Raw genomic sequence first — 25,533 nt, 5'->3', positions numbered from 1 at the left:
GCAACACAGGTAGGTAGCACGTCATCATCCACGCAAAAGCTCCTCACGTCATAAACGCAAACTCAACGGATACTCTGTAGTGAACCACGAGTGCCAATAAATATATCAAACGTGAGACATAAAGCGTGACCGCCTCTATGGTGTAGTGGGTAACGCGTCTGCCCGGACAGCGTAAAGTCGGTGGTTCGATCCCTGGCCAAAGACGCACACGCAAACGCTGACGCACACACGCGTGCATGCACGTCCCTATGTTAGTGCAATATTCTTGGACACGACTTTAAACCATTTCACCTCACATCCCTTCACCTCAGATAAAGCATTATGATCGTTATGTCTTATCAAAGAAATGCTTAGGTTGAGGCGGGTGTATAGGGGGAGCACACAGCCTTAAAGTCGTCAATTCAAGGGGGTGTTGGGATGGCCCTGTGAGTAAACCGTTGTACCGGGATCGATTCCCTTCTTTTGTAAAACGTCTTAGGCAGACAAATATTCAAGCTTAATCTTAGCATTGTTGGAGAGCCACGTGGTTATATATATTTTTGAAAACGACGAGACCGATTTGGAAAGAAAGAATACACGTTGTTCAAGTAATGAAATGGCGATTTGCGAAACGAACATTCTCCTTTGACGAGTTAAATGAGAAACAGTTTATAACAAAACATTTTCAAGAGAATAACAAACGGCATAAGGCGATATTTACTCCATAAATGATCATCTATTTCGCCTTTTTAATGTAGAACTAACGTAAAAAGGAGGTCAACAGTTTGTGAACAGGCCAGACATTTACGATAAAGGGAGACAATTTGAGGGGAGGTAATCATGTATGACAATAGTTACGTCAAAGTGTTATGTTCACAGCAGTGAAATATCAAGTGTTATGTTCACTGCAGAGAAATATCAAGTGTTATGTTCACTGCAGTGAAAATATCACTTTTCTCAACTTCGGAAAACTCGGTCTTTCACACTATATAATAAAACAATAATCTTCCAAAATATTTTTAAAAATTCAGGTACCCCGGGCGTGTACGTATTCGACATCGGGGGGACGGTGACGAACTTCGTATCGTTGTGTAAACAATGGTACACCGAATGGGAGCGGGATTACCAGTTTTGGTGGGCCTGGTTCCTGGATGACTGTCCCTGCAGCTCCGTGTGGATGAACAGAGACTGGAGGTTCTACCTGTCTGACTATAGATTCCAAAATGGTCGATTCAGTGTCTGTTACACATCGCGCCGCACTTGGTGGACCACTCCTTTGTCTCGGGTAAGTTGCTCACTCACACATAAGTGAGCGTATGACTTGTGGCTGTACCACTATTTAAGTTTATTGTGCGAGGGGAGCAAAAGGCGACGCAGGGCCTACAGATGTACCACTATTTGAACTACAGCTGGATAATTTTGAGTAAAAATATATTGGTTAAATGAAGATTGGGGTAAGAAGTATATTTCCCATCACATGTTTGAAATGCTGTAAATTTGTGGCGAAAAATGTTAATTTATTGTTTTTCAAAGATAACATGCCTAAGTTTTGTATTATGCGAATAATAATTTTTAAAAGTTTTAAATTATATGATATTAAAAATAAAACCATGTAGAAGTATCCTAAGTGCCAGTGCAGTTCATATTTTTGGATATAATGTTGAGAACTATTTTCAATTGAAAAGCAAACATTTATCAAACTCACCTGAGAGGTATAGTTTGCTTTGCTCATCAGTTTATAAGACCGATGCGTCGGTTTTCCGCCATCATTGTCCATCACTTACATAGCGTATTGTAAATAGTTTCCTGAACAGATAAATGAGTTAAACGATTTGAATGTTCCACTTTGCATGGTTTGAATTCTGACATTATTTTTGCAGAAATGTTGCTACAGAAACACTAGATTATTGACGTCCGATGAGGAATCTGGATCGCTGCAGAGGTTTGATCCCGTTTTTGTACGGCTTCATTACCTGGCGGATTACCTGGGAAGATATTATTGCTGTGAGCAGTCCAACAGGTGCGATCTCTTCTTCAGCATCCGGCCTCAGAGATTCTGTTCACGCACATTCCCCTTCTGGTGGGGTAAGTGAAGACTATTGACGTGACGAGTGAGTGAGTGAGTGGGTGGGTGGGTGAGTGCGTTAGTGGTCGGATGGGTGGGTGAGTGGGTGAGTGACTGAGTAGGATTAACGTCGCTTTGAACAGGATGTATATCAAAGTATCATATTGGAGATAAACAGATTCTTACATCACGCATTCATTCTCTCTAACATTAAAGGTACTGAGATGGCCGCTTCCGTTTTTCGTGCGAAGCAAAAATATTTCTATATCTATTTCTGTTGAGTTGTATATGACGGTTTTTGTGCTACTCAAACATATATCTATTTCTTTAGTGGTGATATTGGTAACATAAGTAAGAGAATGTGAATGTGAGAAGAAAGCAGCTACATGAGGTATATCACTTTGATGAATCTTCGAGCGTGAGTATGGTGCTGACAAACCAAAAATCAAACTCATGATGAACATGGGATTCATAAGACCCCACCCCAACCCCAACCCCAGCCCCTACCAAACCCCCAAACCCCCAAACCCCCACACCTCACCATCAGATTACCCAGTCTTTCACATTTATTTTCCATTAAACACACAATCACGCGACGTTTGTTATTATCGCATAATATGCAAAATACAAGTTTTGCAGTATAAGTTACATGTCCTTCATGTTTTCTTCATTTTTATCATGTACAGTAATTTTGTGACTGTTGACATGGCCCTGTATTGGGGATGATTGTGTGTTTAATGGAGAAACTGGGTACCAAAATGATGGTTGACGGACTGTAACTTTGTTGAGGTTGAGGTTTGTTCAATATTCTACCGTGACCTAGATGAATGCTTGATTCTGATTGTTAAAAAGAGGTTTCCTTTTTGCTACGGAAACCCCTTTCAAATATATTAAGCCTTTTGCACAATAAACGTGATTATGAATACATAGAAAGTCTATATATTGATTCATAAAAAGTGGCTGCTGATCATTCACCACCATATAAACTGTAAATCTTTATGTCCTCTAATACACGCTGGGACTCTAATACCAGCAAGGTCTCTAATACACGCTGAGTCAAGGGCTCTCGCGAAATTAATAGACGGCGTAGCGCCAAATAGAGGAAATACGGCAGTTTTTATATCGGAACTTTGGGGCGTTGTAGGCCGCAACCCTGACTGCTTCGATGATGACATTTAAATATTTAAAACGAAAACATATCTTTTGCATACAAATGACATGTTCATTAAACTGTTAGAGTAATGTTCTGTGTTGAATCGGAACAATTTAGGCTATTCCTCATTGAAACAACCAACAATGAAAGTATAATAGAACATTATAATAATTGTTTGAAGAAACTTTATTCATGACAACATGTTGTTTACAAACCTTTTTGTGATCGATATTCGTTGCCATCTCCATCAACCACAACCGTTAGAATTTGTCAGGAGGAGATTTGAAAGTCCATCAGAAAACACTCCCCTTCGAAAGTCCACAAAACCAATGTCCCAACTGATGCGACAGCTTATTAAACTTGATGAAATTCATTTCAGAACACGCACAGTTAAGAAAATCATATACGACCCACTATTTCTGGGCCCAAAATATCTAAGTTCTGTCACTACCTGGCTTTGGATCCGTGAAATCTTGAAATTGACAGGTCACACCAAGATCAGGTTAAAATATCCGACTCGTCTGCAGCCTAAAAAGCGGCTGTTCAGTCATACTCAGTTACATTGGTAATCCTAATCTGCCAGCAGGCTCCATCAATTCCAGATAAATCTACAGGTTAATGTTGAACTACATCATAGATCGTGGTTGTCATCTTTCTTCATTCATTCAACCAGTTACGGAGAATGTAAAAACAAGATTGTCAGCCTTTAACAGCTGCCCAAGCGTTGTTGCCGTCATGGTAGAATGGAGATAAACCTACTGTGTTTTGAAATTTGATGTAGTCCCACTGTAGAGTAGATACCTCTTTATTATAAAAGCGCTCCGTTCAAGTATTGAAGCATTGTCGGGCCGAGATTGATAGGGTTATAACGACTATTTCAGCCAACGCGTTCGGTGACCCGCATATCACAACCCTTGATGATCTCACCTACATCTTCAACGGTTTCGGCGAGTACGTAATGGTTCATCGGGAGGACGCAAATGCCACTTTTACACTTCAAGCAAGAACAGAACGGGCTCTTAATAAGGACGGCAATCTCACCACGGCAACCATCTTCACTGCCTTTGCTGCTACGGATACAAACGATACCTTCATCGTGGAACTGTCTCCATCTAAGGAAGGTAGGCAAATCCAAAGTATTCTTTTACTGACCTACAGTTCTAATACATAGCTGAGAGAGCTACAAATGATACACATCTGATGCAAACATGCTCCATTATTACCTCCCTTAGTAATAGGGCAAAGATGATGAAAACTAGATACATTATTACCTCCCTTAGTTAAAGGACACATATGATGCAAACTTGCTACATTATTACCTCCCTTAGGAGTACGGCACAGATGATGCAAACATACTACATTATTACCTCCCCTTGTAATAGGGCACAGATAATGCAAACTTTCTAGATTATTACCTCCCTTACTAATAGGGTGCATCTAATACAAACTTTCTATATTATTACCCCGCTTAGTAATAGGGCACATCTAATACAAACTTTCTACACTGTTACCGCACTTAGTAATAGGGCACATCTAATAAAACTTTCTACATTATTACCTCCCTTAGTAATAGGGCACAGATGATGCAAACTTTGTACATTATTACCTCGCTTAGTAACAGTACACAGATCATGCAAACTTTCTATATTATTACCTCCCTTGGTTATAGGGCACATGTGTTGCAAACTAGCTACATTATTACCTCCCTCGGCAATCAGAAAAGGATGACTGCATTACCTCCTTGGATGATAAGGCACAGCTGATGCAAACTATCTTCATTATTACTCTTTCCCAGCGTGCTACACCTTTGTTACACTCTCGGTAACATCGCTGCCGTCAGTTTGGGAGTGGCCATTACAAGAATCTTGAAATTTGCCCACTTATCCCAAATGTAGTAACGTTTTCACTTTTGTTTATGTCTTTGGGAATGCCTTCATAGTAAATTTTTAAAAGGTTCACGACAAGGCACAGCTGATGCAAACTAGCCACATTATTACCTCCCTTGGCAACAAGACACAGCTGATGCAAACTAGCTACATTTTTACCTCCCGTGGCAACAAGACACAGCTGATGCAAACCAGTTACATTATTACCTCCCTTGGCAGCAAGACACAGCTGATGCAAACTAGCCACATTATTACCTCCCTTGGCAACAAGACACAGCTGATGCAAACTAACTACATTATTACCTCCCTTGGCAACAAGGCACATTTGATACAAACTAGCCACTTTATTACTCCCCTTGGTAATGAGGCACAGTTGATGCAAACTAGCCACATTATTACCTCCCTCGGTACAAGACAGAGCTGATGTAAACTAGATGATGTCCCTCATGGAGCCTGATCAACGAAGCGTTGTTATTTGCATTGTGCATTACAACCAAGGGGAAATAAATCTTTCAACTGAATTGTGAACAGTCCTAATCAAAGCACCTTTTCCAGTAAAGAAGAAAGAAATAATCAAATAGCAAGTATCATATGTCACAAAGGAATGCCAACTGGCTGAGATTAGCTTATTGCAACTTTGGTTGTGATCAAACAACGGTAGGCTTCTCGACTCTGAGAGGATTTGCCCGGCGTCATGCCTATGTTCCTTTAACTAGAATAAGTAAAATGGATAAAATTATTAGAAGACGATCCGCATGTCGGCCAGTTAATGGCAGACCTTAGGCTTCTATGATAATGAACGGAAAAATATCGTTACCATTATACGACATATACTGACGATAAAAAGATAGCATATGAAGTATGTGATACTCCAACTTTCAAGTCTTTATTCTCTTTTGCCGGGGAATTTATGTACAAGAGTATTAAAAAATGTAATGTTGTGTCACTAATTCAAGTCACATTGTAGTAGTGTTTTTTCTAGTCAGAATGTGTTAATATTTAAGGATTCATCATCTTCCGGAATAAGAAGGACTTGTCTTTGGCCTTCGAGAGGGACGCCAACTTTACCGAAGACGGCAATGGCGGGTTGACAGTTAGTCGGCAAGATAAAGACGTTGTCGGATTCTTCCCCTCAGGTACACAGGGAAGTGTCAGCTATATAGAGTGTGTAGCGTTTGTAGTGTCGGTGTGTTGTGTTTGTAGTGACGTCGTGTTGTGTTTGTAGTGACGTCGGGTTTAGTGTGTAGTGACGTCGTGTTGTTTGTGTAGTAACGTCGTATTGTTTGTAGCGTCTGGGTGTTGTGTCTGTAGTGACGTCGTGTTGTATTGGTAGTTACGTCGTGTTGTATATGTAGTGACGTGTTGTGTGTGAGGTGTGTTCGGGTGGACGGTATGTGGTTGTTGTGTGGTGTGTTCTGTGTGTTATTTATAGTATGTTGTGTATGCAGTGTGTTCGATATGTATGGAATGTGGCTGATGTGCTCCAGTGGGTAGTGTAGTATGTGTGGTGTTATGAGTGTATCGTGTATCGTGTATCATCCGGGCCCTCGCGTTGTTAACGATGGAGTTTGTGGTGTAAACCGGGATGTTTTAAGTGTCGTGTGTTAGGTAAATGCAGTATGTGGTTTGTTCTGTTGAAACATTAAGAACATATGGTGTTATAAAATACAAATAAAATTCCCCAACGGTGGTTTGATAGTTTGGGTATCCGAGCTAATACAAAGACTCTGTCCAAGCATAATAATTACAACTGAAGGTAAAAAGCATACTCAGTGTTTTATGACGCCCGTTTAAACATAATGAAATATTAAATAGATCGGCTAAATGCCACAAGTATATCGTTGGACTTTCAGGAGTCTCCGTGCGAGTGGTGCTGGGGCCCAAGCTGCTCACTGTCACCGTGGGAATGCCGGCTGGTTTTAAGAACAAAGTGAGAGGGCTGATGGGAAATTTCAACGATGACAAGTCCGACGATCTTACTTTTCCAAATGGAACAATTCTACAGATTAACTCAACAGAGAGGGCGATATACCAATTCGGGCAAACATGTAAGTATTTCTTATGTTCGTAGATGTTATCCTATCCTAGGACAAATAGGTTCCTAAGTACACCATACGTGGCATGGTAAGTGATTTGCCGGTCATATTGGCTGAAGATGATGAATAGTAATCGCCGATGTACCTAACAGGATCCGCTGATCATGGATTTGAACTCAGACTCGGGTAAGCATGTCCTTGACTACCGGCAGCTACCGTCACTCACAGTTTTCATTAATAACAGTTGTTGTCTTTATGTTTGTTGCTTAACGCCGTACCCAGCAACACTCGTAGTCTAATGCCCCGCGATTCGCTTTGCGGAATTGCGTCCCTTGGGCACCACAGAAACCTATGATTGTGGGTTCGAATCCTGGTTCGCCCCAATTATGTTTCTAGGTTTGTCAGCACCATACCCGTGCTCGTGGATTTCACCGAAGTGGTAAACGTCTGAGACCTGCATCACTTCGGGCTTTCCTCCCACATTAAGCTGACACGCCGCGATATAACTGGAATACTGTTAAAAGCGGCGTTAAACCCAACCCACTTACTGACGATAAGGGGCCACTGGTCCCATTATACAATTGCAAGTTACATTGATTCTGACAGTTCACCTGTACAGAGCTAACCGATCCATAAAACGTCCGCAAGCCATGAACATTCATGAGTCTAAACTCCTCGAAGGGCACAGGAGGAAGCACAAAAGGTTACTAAGGCCTATCATAACCTACATGTGCCCCGTACTGCGAATTGTATCCCAACACGGGCAGCCCGGGTTTAATTCCCCACACGGATACAACATGAAGCCCATTTATGGTGTCCCCCGACGTATTATTGCTGAAATATTTATTAAAAGCAGCGTAACCTCACACTCACTCACACTAGTCTCCTCCTTTCCCACCATATGTTTTCAGGGCAGATCAACTTTACAGAATCCCTCTTTGTGTATCCACCACGGAAGAACGCATCCGACTATTACCACCCAGACTTCGAGCCTCTGTACTATGACGAGGCAAGCGAGGCAGATAGGAATGCCTCTATTGCTGCATGTGGCGGGGACGAGAAGAACTTGCCGTGTATATTTGATTTCCTGGCGACCGGAGACCAGGCTGTTGCAGACTCTACTAAGCAGACGGACGAGGGTGTTAAAAAGGAGCGAGCCGAGCAATGTACGTGGGACGGCCCTGTTTAACATAACATTAGGAGATAAACATTCGGCGTTTTCAGACTTGCAAATGTTGTTTAGTTATTTGTACTGAAAACCACTTTACAACCTATCGTGGATTTTGACTCTTGATAAGTAACAAGTGATGGGAAGATTTTATTTAGGTATGACAACGTGAATGAGAATTTAAAAGAAGGTCTTCAGGCCTCACTACCACAAACCCATTTCTTTGTTTTCTATCAGGTCGCTGACAATTATGTATATAGTTAACAGTACACACTTATATTTGATGCTGCTTCTTACCAATCTTATATCATGATGTTGGATCGCTTGGTGTAGGCTGTCATGAAGGTAGCTAGAATGTTCTCTGTATGAGTTTGTTTGTATCATTTTGGAATGTGATATTCAATCTTGCCATATGAACACATTTGTTGTGCAGCCAACACGATACCGTCCATCATTTCCAACGCCACCGTCCTGCACGTGACTGTCGGACAGGAAACTATCTTCTCCCTGAACGCAACAGACACGGACAGCGGCGACACCATCACCTACGAGGCTGTGGACAAACCAGACGGTTTCAACCTGACAGAGGCTGACCAGATTGGAAACGAGAGGAGTGCCCAAGTCTCCTATAGACCCACGTCAACTAGCCCCGGTAAAATAAGGTGAGTGGAGCCGAGGCCAACTATCCGGAATCAATGTATTTCTCAATCGCATGATCAAAGGGACTAAATTCAGCGTAGTTCATCAATACAGTGGCTTAATATTTGTTTTCATTCGGATGTCAAAACTACATCTGAACCTGGTTATTTATACATAAATTAATTAATCAATACATAAGACAACTTAATTCATCCTTGATTCTCAGTCGCTTGACAAACTAAATTCAGTATAAAGTATCAATCTTTTGACTCAATATTATGTTTCTAATCAGATGTCAATTAAAGATAGTTGGGAATGATCGTAAATTGACTGTGTAGACCACAAGTTACACAAGTTGAATCATCAGCTCTATATAGAATACTAAACGAGCTCCCGTGTAATACCAATTTTATGAAACGAGTGAATAGTTCTGGTATCTGACGAGCGAAAGCGAGTCAGATACCACAACTATTCACGAGTTTCATTAAAATTGGTTTTATGGAGTTACGTATTATGGTTACGTTACGTTACTGGAGTTACAGCTTAGCTGGACAACGAGTCTGTGCATAGTCCAATCATTTTTTATCAGTTAACTCCCTTGCCTCGGGAAGATGTAACAATACATGGTTACCACCATTGTGATGCGTTGCTTTGCCTCCTATAAACTAGAAACATACTCCAACCGGTATCATTACATCCACTGATACTGATGAATCATGAAGCCCCATCTATGTCCACAGCATTGTAGTAAAGGACTCAAAGAACACGTCGTCGGAGACGGTGGACATTAAGATTCGGCTCTGCGACGGTTGCTCAGGTAATGGGTCTTGTAACTTCACTCGCACACGCGCCGACCAGAACACAGGGGCGTCGGCATCGTTCGAGATTGCGGCTTGTGACTGTGAGATAGGATTTACAGGTAACTGAGATCTGTTTAGTTTCAAATAGAGTGACAAAACTATTTTTCATAATCATAAGAAATATCTGCAGTACGCTTCTGACTACATCATCAGCATGTGTTTATGAACCACTAGCAAATTGTGATGTTGCCAGGTGTTTGTTTAACCAACGTCAACTACATCATAGGGGCGGTTGGGTAGCCTAGTGGTTAAAGCGTTCGCTCGTCACGCCGAAGACCCGTGTTCGATTCTCGACATGGGTACAATGTGTGAAGCCCATTTCTGGTGTCCCCCGCCATGATATTGCTGGAATATTGCTAAAAGCGGCGTAAAACCATACTCACTCACTCACTCACTCACTCACTGACTACTACATCATAAACACTATAAGCTGCTGGGCAAAAGAAAGTATACACCTAAGTTTGATTGTGGCTAAAAATATAAAAAGAAACTATAACATATCGTAACTTATGATGTCGGCCTCGTAGTTGTGTTTGCGACCAAAGTTTGCACTGTTTCGGCGACTGTCTTCAGTCCAACTTTCGAGTGCATACTTTTGCTCGGAAGTTCTATACCTTCAGTCCTCTCTAAGCATTACTTAATACTCACTGTAACTTCGTCAGTTAAAATATCATTACATGATATATACATAAATCGAACTGTATAATGTTTCACATGAATGTCATTGTCGAATCCTCTAGTAAGCTAGTGTGGCCTATTCTGATGAATACAATGTTCTGTGTTCTCCAGGTGCCGACTGTAGCCAGGATGTTGACGGTTGTAAAAGTTTGCCGTGTTTCACTGGCCAGAACTGCACCGACTTGGTCCCGGCGGAAGAGAAGCGCCTCGGACGAGGCTACAACTGCAGTGACTGTCCCGGGGGATTCCGAGCATCTGGGGACAAGTGTGAAGGTACATTCTACTCTTCTACACAACAGTTCTAAAGATTATACTCATTCCTGGTTAGGCAGAACGCCATTTCCCACGACACACCGAACCCAAACTTGTCCATGTGAAGTATTAAATAGCTTTAGCAAGCTAATTTAGAACCTTTATTTTTTATATTTCTTTCGCTTTTTGAACCCTTGCTCAATGTGATGTTGAGAATGAGTGAGTTGGGATTAACGCCGCTTTGAATAGAGTGTGAGTCGGTGCGGTTTACATCGTTTTTAACAATATGTCACCCATATCATAGCAGGGACACCCAGAATTTCACAAACAATATATATGTTGGGAATCGAACCGGGTCATTTTGACGGTAGTCAAGCCCATTTCACATCAATAAGTCTCCCCGATAGTTAATTATCGGGGCGACTTGTTGATGTGCAACGGACTTGACTACTGTCAGTATTAACATCTCCTGTTGCGGTGTGAAACAAATTATGTATTTTAATTCTATATGATATCTTTTCTTGTAATCAGATATCAATGAATGCGAGCCAACAAACCCATGTGACCAAAACTGTACGAATACACAGGGAAGCTACCGGTGTTCGTGTATGGCCGGCTACAGGCTCGTGAAAAACGTCTGCCAAGGTAAGCGAAATGACAATGTAGTGAGTGAGTGTTGCGAGAATAAAATACTGATCCATTGAACAGAGTAATAATTTGTGTCCGTCGCTTAATATTGCATTATAATTGAGTTCAGACACATTTCAAGAAAGTCTGATGTGGTGAACAGTGGGACAAAACTTCTAAGCATTCCCATTTCACCTTTCCTCTCCTTCATATGTGTTTAATAGATGGCTCTGAGCTCAGTGCAGGTCAGTGAGGTATTATTTCCAATGCAAAAGAAATGAAAAACACACATTATATTTCGGCCTTAGCATACAAATGTAACTATTGTGCATGTTCTGTTATGGCATGCCAGTTATTAGCAAATGAGTGAGTTTATGCCTCTTCAGCAATATCACTGCCATATCACTAGAAATGGGCTTCGTAAATTGTACCTATGTGCGAAAACGACATCGGTAATCGGTTATTAAATACAAATGGGTACAATGCGTGAAGCCCATTTCCGGTGTCCGCCACGTGATATTGCTGGAATATTGCTAAAAGCAGTACTCACTGACTCACCATTAAATACAGAAGTATGACAGGCATGATGTACAAAATGAACATGTTGCGGTTACAGATATTGACGAGTGTGTGGAGAACCTTCACGACTGCCAGCAGGTCTGCAACAACACTGTACCTTCCTTCGTCTGTGATTGTAATTATGGATTCAAGCGGGATACAACTGACTTGAAGAAATGTGTGCAAGGTAAATAGATTTTCCTGCCTCTCTAAATGATGATCATGTTTTTAGATAAACCTACTACAATACTAACTCATTTAAAAAATATCTGTACATAAAACTAAAAATTGTCATAATCATGATTTATATAGCGCCACCATTCACGCAGTTTGTTGAAAGAGTCCGAGTCAAGACAGATCATGAGAAAGCCTATCTAAAATTCAATGTTTTATCTATTACTTTGTAGATGATAAGTTTAGGATTGTTGTTTTTTGCCGGTGGATCATTCCGCGATGAAGCTGCTGCGTGTTAGCTTGACACATTGACCACGTGGGGAATCGAACCCCCGCCTTCCGCCTGATTAGTCGGCCACCCTACCGCCCTTGCAATAATGGACGTTATGTCGTGGTCAGATAGTCCGCTCCGCGACAAGCATGGTGAACCGAGAACCTAGTATTACACCTGAATCACTACGGGGTCCATACGATCAGAAATATCCAAGTAAGATAACTAAAGCCACAAGATAAGTGCTAGTTCTATTCTTTATCTGATTTTATTTCATATATTTCAGATCCAACGGCAGAAAATCCTTGCCATCCTACAAATTGCAGCTACGGCTGCTTGAAAGACACTGCCAAGTGCTTCTGCGAATCTGGATACGAAATTGACTCAACAGACAACAGCACATGCAAAGGTATGTTTTCTTCCCTAATTTTTAATTTCCATACTTTAACTCCAGATGATTATCTGATTCTATAACATTACATACAATTTGTTAAACTTTTATCAATGGACATGAATCCAAGGTTTACATAGCTCATACAGGTTTCGATGTTCAAAATAGTATTCAGTATTATTTCTCTGCAATCGTTATATATACAATGTATTGTTAATAATGAAAAAATATACAAGGGTAATAGCATCAACTGATGCCTTTTAAGGGCGTGATTGGATTACAAACAAACACTAAATGTGTGATTGGCCGTGCCTGCCGGTAGAGTCGGACATGCTTGCCCTTTTCGCGAGCACTTGATGTCATCACTTGCTATCAGTGATCCATTCATGTAGTCTTCATCGATGTTTTGCATTAATTACGACCAATTGAATCAGTTTCGGCAGACTATTCTAAATGTTAATGCCTATCAAGATAGCTGGGAAGGATAGTAATATCCTGATTAATAAAACTGTGAAGGCCACAAGTGACACCAGTTGAGTCGGTGAAATGAGACGTTCGTCTACGCTAGGACATTATGAGTTACATACAAAAGGTCATCAGTCATTTGATGCGGTCTTATAGTGCGTCCTTAAACGACTCTTTTAACAGTATTATGGTTCAATTGGTTACCTGTGGACGGCTTGGCCTGTTAGCTGTGATCTGCTAGGGTTGAGAGCTCGGATGATGCTGTTTTTGGCTTGTTATCAGATATCAACGAGTGCGACCAGAACGTCTGTTCCCAAGGCTGCAACAACACCGACGGGAGCTTCGTCTGCACGTGTCTCGACGGCTACCTGCTGGCTGCAGACAAGGTGACATGTGAAGGTAAGGTAATAATATTCATTACGTGTTAGCCAAATTTTAAATTTATATGTTACAAGACAACATACGAGTTTGGTTTTAAGCCATTTGGCACGATGAGCGAACACTAACCCGCATTGCCATCCCACCACCTCCAGACAATTGACTCTCTGTAACATACGTATTCAGAGATAGACCTGACCACGAGTATGTGAATTTTCACAGAATGCGAAGACTTGAACTACGGCAAAGACTGTGCCCTCCGCTGCGACTGTGGCGACCGTTATACCAGTTGCAACAACGTTAGGGGCTGCATCTGCAAGAAGGGTTGGAGGGGAATCAAGTGCAACAACGACATCAACGAGTGTGAGGAAGGTCCATGTCCAACGGGCCAACTATGCACCAACACCAGGGGATCATATACCTGCGTATGTCCAACGGGATACGACAAGCAAGCTAATCAGTCATGCACAGGTAGGGCAATATGTTGGTATCTCTTTGGGGGGTTTTCTTGGCCGCAATCAGCAATATTCCAATCAGCTATATGATATCGATCTGTAAACAATCGAGTCTGGACCAGACAATCCAACGATTAACGTCATGAGCTTTTGGGATACGATGACATGCATCAACCAAATCAGCGAGTCCGACCATCTGATCCCGTGTCTCGCCTACTTCCGAGAAGCATGAGGTGCTGAAGACCAATTCTAATCCGGATCTTCACAGGTTCTTTGGTATCTCTCAGTTGGACAAAGGGAAAAATGGTTCCAGCGTTGATGGTTACTTGTTTCGAGAAGCATAATGAGTGAGTGAGTGAGTGAGTTTGGTTTTACGCCGCTTTTAGCAATATTCCAGCAATATCACGGCGGGGGACACCAGAAATGGGCTTCACACATTGTACCCATGTCGGGGAGAAGCATAATGAGTTGTTATAACCTTGCAGACAATAACGAATGCGTCACGGATGCCAACACGTGTGATCAGATCTGTACCAACGTCCCCGGGTCCTTCACGTGCTCCTGCAGGGACGGATACACAGAGAACAGCCAGAAGAAGTGTGCAGGTGAGGAACCATTCGGGACGTCTCGTGTCAATCAATCAATCAATCAATCTTATTCATGGTACTGATGAGGCCAAAGGCGTGTTACAAATTCATACATTTTCTTAGTTTCATAACATGGTAAATGAACATTGATAAATTTCTCATATTTTCTGTAAAATCACAAACCATTAATTTACAAAATTTGTTACCGTTTGGGTTATGGTAGAAATAGTTATTTAAATATTTCGCTCTTAAATCATTATACACTGGACATACACATAAAAAGTGATATTCATCTTCAATACAATCAGTTTAACAAATCCTACAAAGTCTATGTTCTCTTGCAATACCTTCATATCTGCCTTTTTCAATAAATAGATCATGTGTCCCACAACGAAATCGAGAAAGCTGTTCTAAACTTATGTAAATTTACACTTAATAGATAAGGTTCTAGTGTAATAGTAGTCTTAAATGTAGTGTAGTAATTTGCTTTTCTAGAACTGGACAAAGAAACATTGTCATTTTTGGATGTACATATCAGGTCTGTGTCAAACGGGTGAAGAAATGCTGTGGCATATCTACATATTGCTGTAACCAAATATAACCATATCCACATTCGTATAACATGTTTTTAACTTTTGATGCCCAATTTTGTTTCCCATGGCTGTCTAACGTTTTCTCGTGTCATTCCGGGACAAGCAGAATGGCGACTCATGCCCCTTTCGTAGCCATTTTACAATTTACAACCAGCGTAAGTCAGTAAGGACTTTTTTCTATATATTTTTTACATACAAACTATTCCTATAAACAAAATATATTAAAGAGGGACTATTTGACCAAGGTACATATAGCCTTACGCACTGTTTTTGGTTGTTGTAGATATCAATGAATGCACATCCGAACAGAACTCCTGCAGCCAGAAATGTGTCAATGTCGATGGTAGCTATAACTGTGAATGTGAGTTCGGCTATCGACTTAAGGATGACCGGACGTCTTGTGACCAAGGTAAGCATAAAGAAGTGAATTCTTTCAACAAAACTGACTCTTGACAAGAGCCACAATATTACATCTACCTCATTTACAAAAAAAACTGTTAAAATATATTAATACACAGTCAAACATCGTTGTGTCGAAGTTGAAGTGACATACGTAAATACTTCGAGTTATCTGAGGTTCGACATAACCGAAAATGTTAAATATAGAAGGAATACGCATGATTTTACTCCCAGACAACCGAAAGTTCGACACATCGATGCTTGACAATATTCAAATCCGTTTATTCATATTAAATACAATATAACGCTCACTAACGCTGACTATGGTTCGCATGAGTTAGAGTTACTTATCATCATATTCTCTTTATCATAATAAACTCCTTAAGACGAGTTTCTCAATATGAATTAATTCTTTTCCGGAGTCTCAGTACAGGTTGCGAAACGACATGTGGGGAAATAGCCTAAATGGGGTTCCCTCATGAAAGAAAAGCGATTGCCACACACATGCAACTGATTGGTCGATATACATATTAGTGCCATATACTTAGTCCCAGATGTGCCACGTGCGAAGGCTTTGTTTATGTAGGCATCTAATTCCAAAAATACTTCTCCATGAGATGAGCTTCTGCAGTGTTGACAATTTCTACATGACTTCCTGTAGAGTCTCAATGATACTTTCAACCTCTTTTACCGTTTTTATATCACTAATGATAAAACAATGCGATATTTAAGCAAAGAAGTCACGTCAGTGTAACTACAGAGACCTTGACCTTCAGTGACATTTGTGGGTAATTTTGCAATGATAATGTCGACAATTCAACGAGTGAATGATTACCATGAGCATTTGTAGTGATTCCGATTTACAGAGGCCACTTCAGACCGATTTGACCTCTTCACTTATCTCTAATGGCATAATGATACTCTAGTTTAGCAACAAATTAACGTCCACATACACTACAGTGACCGTGTGTGTGTGTGTGTGTGTGTGTGTGTGTGTGTGTGTGTGTGTGTGTGTGTGTCTTTGTCTTTGTGTGTTGGGTCGAACGCCGTTTTCAACAGTATTCAAGTTATACAGTTGATGCAGGTTTGGGGCGTTTACCACTTAGGTGAAACCCGAGAGCATGGGTATGGTGCTGACAAACCTAGAAACATAATCGCAGCGAACCGGGATGCGAACCCACAATCATAGGTACCTTGCATGCCCAAGGGACCATTTGGTATGAAAGGACTAAAACTTAAACACGCATTACATGTAGATAAGTGTTTTTCAGCTTATATAAAAACCAGGTTATGTATCGGTTTGTATTGGTCCACGTTTTGTTTGCTGATATTTCCTGATATTCAGTTCCTGAGCTGATGTGACTAAAAGCAATAACGTCAACATACACTACTTACTGATTTGGGTTGGAATGTAGTCATTGTTGCTCTGTCCATTTCAGCGTAGGTTGCGTAGCTTGTCGCAAGGACTAGCGGGTAGTTTTAAGTATCGGAGTCCGGGATAAAATGTAACTCAACTGACCACTACTTTGTCACATTCCAGTGGAGAACGTCTGCGCTGAAGTAAAGAACCTGAACTGTGACCAGGGCTGCACGGTCAAGGCAGAAACTGAAGAGGCGTTTTGCTTCTGTAACCTTGGTTACAAACTGGGAACAGACAATCAGACTTGTATAGGTGGGTCTTCTGTCGCCAAGGTAACTGACATATTTGGTTGTTTTTTTGTTTTACGCTGCAATCAGCAATATTCCATCTATTTGAGGGTCTAATCTAGTCTGAACCAGGCAATCCGGCGATTAACGTCATGCATATCGATCCACGTAATTGGGATACGAGTACATGCAATCAACCAAGTCATGGAGCCTGACCATGCTAACGGTAATCAGAGATTGGTAGGGACCTATATTCGTTCCCGGAATCCCCAAGAGTTTGGGAACTGCCAGAATGCAGCCACACATGAAAAGGTGGGTCTCCTGTCAACATAGGAACTAACAAGATACACTCAGACATGTAAAGGTGAGTCTTCAGTCACAAGGGGAACTCACAGGATACAGCCAGTCATGTAAAGCGAACTCTTCAGTCACCATGGGAACTAACAAGATACAGTCAGACATGTAAAGGTGTATCAGTAAGCATGGAAACTCACATGATACAGTCAGTCATATAAAGGTGGGTCTTCTGTCACCATGGGAACGGTCAGGATACAGTCAGTAATACAGAGGAATCTGACAGGATATTATGAAAGTTGAATCTTACGACTACAGAAAAAATGTATTCTATTGATACTTACCAATGAACTTTGGAGTTAATATGTAAATTGTTTATCTGGTTAATAATACGGCGCAATGCTCGATAAACTTTCTATTACGGTGGCTCTCTTCTACAGATATTGTGGAGTGTGACAATCCGGAGCTGAACAAGTGCGTTAACGGTACCTGTGAGAACACCATTGGAGGCTTCAACTGCAGTTGCCCAATTGGCTTCAAACTCGACAATGATAAAACCACGTGCAGAGGTCAGTGTGTTGCACTGATATTTCGTCTTTCAGAAAGGTGCAAGGATGCAATTGCTTACATGTTTAGGTTCCTACTTGTATTCTTGTATGGTCCCCACACATGTGTAGTCACCTGCGAGGTCCATGCTTACCTTTGGGGTTATAAAATGTCGCAACTCAGATGACTAACCGTGCTGAATTCGGCCTCGAAGACTAGCTACGGCCCGGTTATGATAAAAAGCCTGTCAGCATCGATCCCGTTCTCACGTGTTTTACCAAAATTGTAACTGTGATACTGTTATTAACGGTATGTACTATTATCTCGTACACTGTATCTCGTTGCCAAAGAGTAAATAGAAATTAGGACTTACCGCAAGTATTAGGAGTCATTGTCACGTTATTAAATTATATATATGGTGACCATATCCCGAAAATAGTATTGCAAGCGACAATACTACATCTCAGTGGCGTAGCTACTAATGACAAAAAAGGTACGCTACACTTTGAAATCAATTGCTTGATTGGCATTACTTAGAAGTTGATTGATGACAATTGTTCAGAGATATCTCGGATGCCGAAAACGAAAACTTTATATTGCCTTTGTAGATTTTAAAAAAGCTGTTGACCGATGTAAATTTTGGGATTCTCTTAGGGCAGGTGTTGGTGGGAAAATGTTTACCATTTTAAAATCAATGTATGAAAATGTAAAATCTTGTACGACATAATAGTGGAGTCACCGATTATTTTGACTGTCACATGAGAGTTAAACAAGGTTGTATCTTGAGTCCTCTCCTATTTTCATTCTTCATTAATGAGCTTTCCTTTGATGTTCAACAAAACGATTAACACGGAGTGCTATTATACCCTACATTTATGAATTACGTATATTACCTTTTGCCGATGACGTGATTCTAATCTCTGACTCTATTATCGGACTCCAGAAACAAATTGATATACTATACAGTTACACTTTTACATGGAAGCTATCTGTTAACTAGGAAAAAACTCATTTTATCGTATTTAGAACGGGGAGGTCCTCTTGCACCGAGAGATACATGGTTCTTTAATAACCAACCTATAAATGTTACAAACATGTATAAATACCTCGGTGTTGTTTTACCGTTTAACCTTAATCTTAAACATCTAGTTAACGATATCGCCCTACGAGCAAAAACGGTCCTAATAAATATATTTGTCGTTCTAGATAAATTGCGTGTTATCTCACCTACTATTTTCTTCAAAATGTTTGATGCTCAAGTTCAACCAATCTTATCATATGGATCAGAGGTCTGGGGTTTTGAAACCTATTACAATATTGAAAAGGTACACTTAACTGCACGTAAAAGATTTCTAAATGTTTCTAAATCGGCTCCAAATCATATGGTCTATGGCGAATGTGGTAGATACCCGTTATATATTTGTTTATATTTACGTTTACGCAGATACTGTCTCAAAATAACAGAGATGTCGCGGGAACGAATCCCAAGAAAATGCTACGAAATGCTTGTTTATCGTGATAGTGTTGGTTACGTAACCTGGGCATCAAACATTCAGCATTTACTCTTCTCTCGCGGATTTGGATATGTTTGGCTTAATCAAAGCATTGGAGACAAAATGTATTTTCTTAGCCCTTTTAAGCAGGTAGCAATTGCTATGTTTACTCGAACCTGGAGGTCGTCACTAGATAACAGTGCACGCTACGACGTCTATAAAACCTTTATATATTGTCTAACACCAGAGGTTTACCTGCATACTATAACAGACAGAGAGACACATATATAAAACTTAGGCTAGGTTATATGATTTGATGTGCAACAGGGGTCGCTTCTCCTCTATTCCTAAGGATATGCGTTTTTTGTCCATTCTGCGAAAACCAATTTGAAAACGAATTACACTTTTTTTTTATATGTCCAACTTACGACAACCTAAGATTGAAATATATGCCTGATATCACTAAGAACCACTATTCCATGAACAAGATATTATCTTTTGATGGTATCTCTAGTCAAAAATTAACCAAGATATTACAATACTACTACTACAATACTAATTACAAGTCTACGAGTGCGTAGTAAATTACTTAGTAAATCCGATATGTCCAGAAATAATTAGTTGTTTTGAAACTTTCGCATCTAGATCAGGAGTATCTACATTTCATTTTTGTCTGTTTGTTTCTACTAGAAATGCATAAACATTTAAATTGTCAAATTGTCTTTACATGATGAGTATATTACCGTTTGTATTGAACGTCGCGCTATGGCTGAATTTTCTTATCATACTGTAACGGCGACGTTTCTGTATTGATCCTTATATCGTTCTCATGCAAGACTGAATAATGAACACGGTACAGAATAATACGGTGGGTCTAGGAATAACAACTACTATAATGTTCTTCTTTCAGCCGTTTGTTATCGTAGCATTGACCTGTTTGCATGTTGACCCGGCTACCAGTGATAAAATTGTGGTTGATGAATTGGTTCAATTTACCTTTGTGTGCTTGTTTCTTTAGTTGAGGATACCGCAGTTCTACACTGTTCTTCAGTGGCTGTGGTTGGTCTGTGTTTGATAAGCGTTATAAGTGTTTAAGAATCGAAAGTGGAGTAACATTTTTGCTTATATAGGCAATGCCCCAAGCAAAGCCCCTGTATCTCGCTTGAACATAACATCCAGGTGTCTCATACTGTTTCTTGTTCAGAGTGCGATGACCAACACTGGGGGCAGGGATGTGCCAACGAGTGTGGGTGTGGCGTGGGCGCTTCCACCTGCAACTCAAAGGAGGGATGTCAGTGTCAGGACGGGTGGTTGGGGCTGAAATGTGACCAGGACAGGAACGAGTGTGCACAAGGGGCCGTGTGTCCGCAGAACTCCGACTGTGTCAACAATCCTGGTTCCTATAGATGCGTGTGCAGGACCGGCTACAGGCTCAACAACATCACCAACACCTGCAACGGTGAGACGATGTTAGAGTAAACAAAGCTTTGACAAATAGCGCATTTCTGTTTTCTTTTTGACAAATTATTTCTTATTGATAAGATAGATTATCGGTTTATTCATACAGAATCTCCCGTAATTCTAGCTGATCTGCTGATACGACATCTCTTTCTTCAAACACAATTACTTTACACTGACTCCTTACGTTAAACGTACGATATATGATTGAAGGAGAAGGTAAAGAAGATCTAAAGTTCTGAGTTCTGAAGACAAAATATTTCTAACAGTTTAAGCAGTAATCAAAAGGAAATTAAAAAAATCGAGTTAGACACAGACGTTGTTTCTCGTTTCACTAACGGTACTACGTTGTTCATTGACAGACTTCACTTATGGCGATTTAAACATCTGCTCAGTGTCTTGAATTGTTAATCCCTTCAGTTGCTTTTAACATGTAGACCTGTTAACTCACCCGACCCCTCTCCACCCTCCCCATCTACCTCCACCCCCTTCCACGTGTAAAATTTGTCATTGATGGTCGTTTTTGTGTATTTGTTCAGATGTCAACGAATGTGATGAAACAGCATTGAATACATGTGACCAGAAATGCGTTAACAATGAAGGCTCGTTTGTCTGCGAGTGCAACGCTGGCTTCGTCAGGACGGCGGATACATGTAGAGGTCAGTGTTGGCAGAACCTCACAATAGGTCTAGTAGCATCATTATATGGGCAACCAGAGCCTGCTCACATCAAACAATACTACTACTACTACTACTACTACTACTACTACTACTACTACTTCTACTACTACTACTACTACTACTACTACTACTACTACTACTACTACTACTACCGTGAGTAATAACAATAACGAAATCATTTATGTCATTGAATTTCCTGTACACACGTGTTTGACAAGATTCAGGGAAAAAGATGGCAAATGTGTCACGCTTGCATCCCATGTGCCATGTTGTCCGGCTGCAGTGTTGGGAAGTCACATTCTCCGACAAGTTCTCAACGAGAAAGTCCCATTCGCAGTCTGGGCTGCGTGTATAGAGGGGGCAAGGGCCCTGAGCTGATGAGCCAAACCAGCCTGTCAGGATCACCCAAACCCTCTAAGTTGCATTTATTTATTTTAATCTGTATAAAATAAAATAATAACACAATTGTTGAACTTCCAGCTCTGCCAGCTTTCGTGTTTCTAAATCGAATGTTGGTACTTTGTTTACTTGCTCGTTGTCTTGAAACATGTGAATACATTATGAATACAATATGGTGACATGTGTTGACGTTGTTGTTGTTGTTACAGATGTAGACGAGTGTGGGACCGGGAAAGACGACTGCCAGCACATCTGCAGGAACACTGTTGGGGGGTATGCATGCAGCTGTCGCCCTGGCTTCCGGCTCCAGACTAGCGACAGACGCTCATGTGTAGGTCAGTGATCCATGGCCACAAATTAGACTTATATTCAATAAAACACTGGAGCTTTAACATAGCTCATCTGATACTGTGACCCACGCACGATCATATAGAGCACTACCATCCCATCCCAATGTTTAGCGCAGTCGGTCGCCTTATCCGTTTCCTCAAGCCTATTTTTATGTAATTGTGTCATTGAAACGTTCAGCGTCAATGCCCACCTTATCCCTTCTTGAACACCCATGCTTATGTTATGGCGTCATGGCCAGGTTCAACGTCAAATTTAGCTTATCTCTTCCTTGAATCCCGCCTTAACGTTGCAACGTTATACAAACATTCAACGTCATGGCTTATTTTAACCATGGTGTCAGGAAAATGTCCAATTTCTTAACTCACCGTACGTTTCCTTTAAAAACAGCGTAACCCGGCGGCATGATCGTTGCTCACAATATCGATCATTGGACTGTCTTGTCCAGACTAGATTATTTCCAGTAATATAGCTGGAATATCGCTCTCGCTGCGTTAAAAACAAACATATACACACACACATCATAGCTTCCCATCTCATTCCTTCTTTCACACAAACTTATCTTTATGTTAGCTCACCTTACTACACCCCTCTCTGCTTTACAGCGACGACCGTGTGTACGACACTTCAGTGTGAACAAGGATGTCAGGTGGATCAGGGGAACGAGTCCTGCTTCTGCAACAGCGGGTTCAAGGAGGACCCTTCCAACTCAACACGCTGCGTTGGTGAGTTCTACAAATATAATCAAGTCCCATTAATCCGTCATGGTCGGTTCCCTATGATTATGTCGGATTAACGGATATGTTGGATAAACACAATTATGTAGTATCAACGTTCGTGATCGAAAATCGGACGACTACGATAGATCGGTTCAGTTTAATGTTTCTACCGTTGTGTTTTCCCTGTTGACACCTGTATTTTATTCCTTCTGTTCTATTCTCTTCTACACCGGGGGTGTATCCGTTGACCACTGCACTGTAATATATTCATGTTAAGCAACGGAACATACTGAGTGAGTGAGTTTTGTTTTATGCCGCTTTGACCAGATGACAGATGACGGATAATCATTGGGATCTGCAAATAGTATCAGATGATCATGCACTCAGGGAAGCGACGGGACTCCGTAAACCAGTAGGCTAGTCGTGTAGTCCCTGAACTGTCGGTTATGCTAGTGGTTAAAGTCTTCGCTCGTCACACCGAAGTCAAGGTTCGATTCCTGACATGGGTACAATGTGTGAAGCACATTTCTGGTGTTCCCCGCCGTGACATTGCTGGAATATTGCTGAAAACGGCGTAAAACCAAACGGATGCTCGTCATTAAACAAGTGCACCTTACCCTTCCACGCGACAGGTGAGTGAGTGAATGAGGCCGGCTCAACGTCGCTTGCAGAGTATTTCAGTTACCTTACGACAAATGAACGGGACAGAAAGCCCAACATCCTGCATGCAGATCACTTTGGTACAGCCCAGAAGTTTGGGCATAATCTGCTCAATTTCGAGCCCACGATTATTAGATTCCGGCACGACTAAACGTTGCAACCTTGAACAGCGATTTCCGGCGTTTGAGATGACTTGTCCACCCATGCGCACTCCCACTAGTCCCTTGGCACGGCAGAAACCTGTGACCGTGGGTTCGAATCTGGAATACTGTTCAAACCTAGCTTACTCACTCTAGCTGATGTAAAGAAGGGGACGCACAGATAGATATATTGTCAGAAATGATGTTTTATATAATATACCCGGTTGTACTGCAGTGTCGTGTTATATGATCGTGTAGTGTACTTCTTTTTATGCGGTGTATTTCACAAGTACTGGAATGCGTTTAACGTCAAACTACGGAAACTACAACATCATGTTTTCAAATTCAGCACATTTAACATTCGTGCAATTGAAATGCTGTCGTGTTACATTCAGATGTGGACGAGTGCACAAATGGGACTGATCCTTGCGCGACAGGGGGCGCCACCTGCAACAACAAACCGAATGGCGGCGGCTATGAGTGCGTTTGTAACACTGGCTCCAAACTCCAGAGTGACGGTGTCACGTGCTTAGGTAGGTGGTGTCTGAGGCAATTGCCAAGTTCTACCGTAACCTCACACCTGAAACTAGATATCACTAGAATTTCCCCATGTTTTCATAGAGTTACTTATGTTCGCTTTGTACATACGGACCATCCTGCAACGTGCTTGAGGAATAAGGTTTACTCGATTTGTGCGTTTAATATGAAGAACAATATCCATAAATGTATTTCAGAGAATATGTTTTAATCGTTCAAAACTATTTCCACAATCGTAAAAAAGTGACGAACACCAATAAATTTTTCATAATTATAAGGAAAGTGCTAAATGCAGAGTCCATTGCACGATTCCGACCATATCATGAGCATGTGTTTAAGAATTACTGTTAAAAAGTAGTTTCAGTGTGTCCCCCAAAAGGTAAACGCATCCTTCCCTACCAGTGGCACCTGTCACAAACACACACAAAGGCAACTCAATGGTACACCCGAAACCACACGGGAAAATATGGTACCAATCAAAATAGGGAATTGCATCGGATATGAGTTAGGTCAATGATGCGTCAAATTTGGAAATGTCTCACAGATGTCCACCATAAAACGTTTTGAAAGCTTTGCTGGGGACTTGAATGTCGTAGCAGCATAAGAAATATCTGCTAAACATATAGTCCATAACGACTCCGACCATATCAAAACCATGTGTTTATGAATCACCATCAAATATATATCATGACCCTTCTATCACCACCAGATTGTGTTCAGGGCACCTATGGCCAAGAGTGCGGGAGCAACTGTAGCTGTGATGTTGCAAATACTGTGAGGTGTAATCAGGTAAACGGCACATGCACCTGCCTCACGGGGTGGGAGGGGGTCACGTGTTCCGACGATGTGAACGAGTGCGACGCTTACAACTGTAGCACTAACAGCGTCTGTACAAACACAAATGGAAGTTTCATCTGCGAATGTGATGAAGGATTCTTCAGGACAGCATTCAATACGTGTGAAGGTGGGTGGATATATCACTTACTGTATCTGATAAA

The 25,533-nt window shown here is 41.1% G+C and overlaps 2 protein-coding genes across 2 annotated transcripts in view; both read left to right on the top strand.

The window, feature by feature from the left end:
• Positions 1-25,533, top strand: part of LOC139464173 (uncharacterized) — a 229,545-nt gene that overhangs the window by 181,786 nt on the left and 22,226 nt on the right. The gene's annotated exons all lie outside the window — the stretch shown is intronic.
• LOC139464105 (fibrillin-1-like) overlaps positions 4,156-25,533 on the top strand; it is a 32,220-nt gene continuing 10,842 nt past the window's right edge. The window contains exons 1-22 of the mRNA XM_071245648.1: positions 4,156-4,318; positions 6,088-6,219; positions 6,937-7,131; positions 8,031-8,285; positions 8,721-8,949; positions 9,667-9,845; positions 10,576-10,737; positions 11,248-11,361; positions 11,960-12,088; positions 12,633-12,755; positions 13,485-13,601; positions 13,803-14,051; positions 14,521-14,640; positions 15,499-15,624; positions 17,155-17,286; positions 17,996-18,124; positions 20,799-21,053; positions 21,592-21,711; positions 22,341-22,466; positions 23,085-23,204; positions 24,394-24,531; positions 25,245-25,499. Coding sequence (XP_071101749.1) covers positions 4,156-4,318; positions 6,088-6,219; positions 6,937-7,131; positions 8,031-8,285; positions 8,721-8,949; positions 9,667-9,845; positions 10,576-10,737; positions 11,248-11,361; positions 11,960-12,088; positions 12,633-12,755; positions 13,485-13,601; positions 13,803-14,051; positions 14,521-14,640; positions 15,499-15,624; positions 17,155-17,286; positions 17,996-18,124; positions 20,799-21,053; positions 21,592-21,711; positions 22,341-22,466; positions 23,085-23,204; positions 24,394-24,531; positions 25,245-25,499 — 3,568 coding nt within the window. The remainder of the gene's footprint in view (positions 4,319-6,087; positions 6,220-6,936; positions 7,132-8,030; positions 8,286-8,720; positions 8,950-9,666; positions 9,846-10,575; positions 10,738-11,247; positions 11,362-11,959; positions 12,089-12,632; positions 12,756-13,484; positions 13,602-13,802; positions 14,052-14,520; positions 14,641-15,498; positions 15,625-17,154; positions 17,287-17,995; positions 18,125-20,798; positions 21,054-21,591; positions 21,712-22,340; positions 22,467-23,084; positions 23,205-24,393; positions 24,532-25,244; positions 25,500-25,533) is intronic.

Source organism: Haliotis cracherodii, unplaced genomic scaffold (genome assembly GCF_022045235.1).
Source record: "Haliotis cracherodii isolate W230 unplaced genomic scaffold, xgHalCrac1.p SCAF_16, whole genome shotgun sequence".
Taxonomy (NCBI): domain Eukaryota; kingdom Metazoa; phylum Mollusca; class Gastropoda; order Lepetellida; family Haliotidae; genus Haliotis; species Haliotis cracherodii.
Note: the sequence above shows the minus strand (reverse complement) of the source record. Positions and strands in the feature narration are given on the sequence as shown.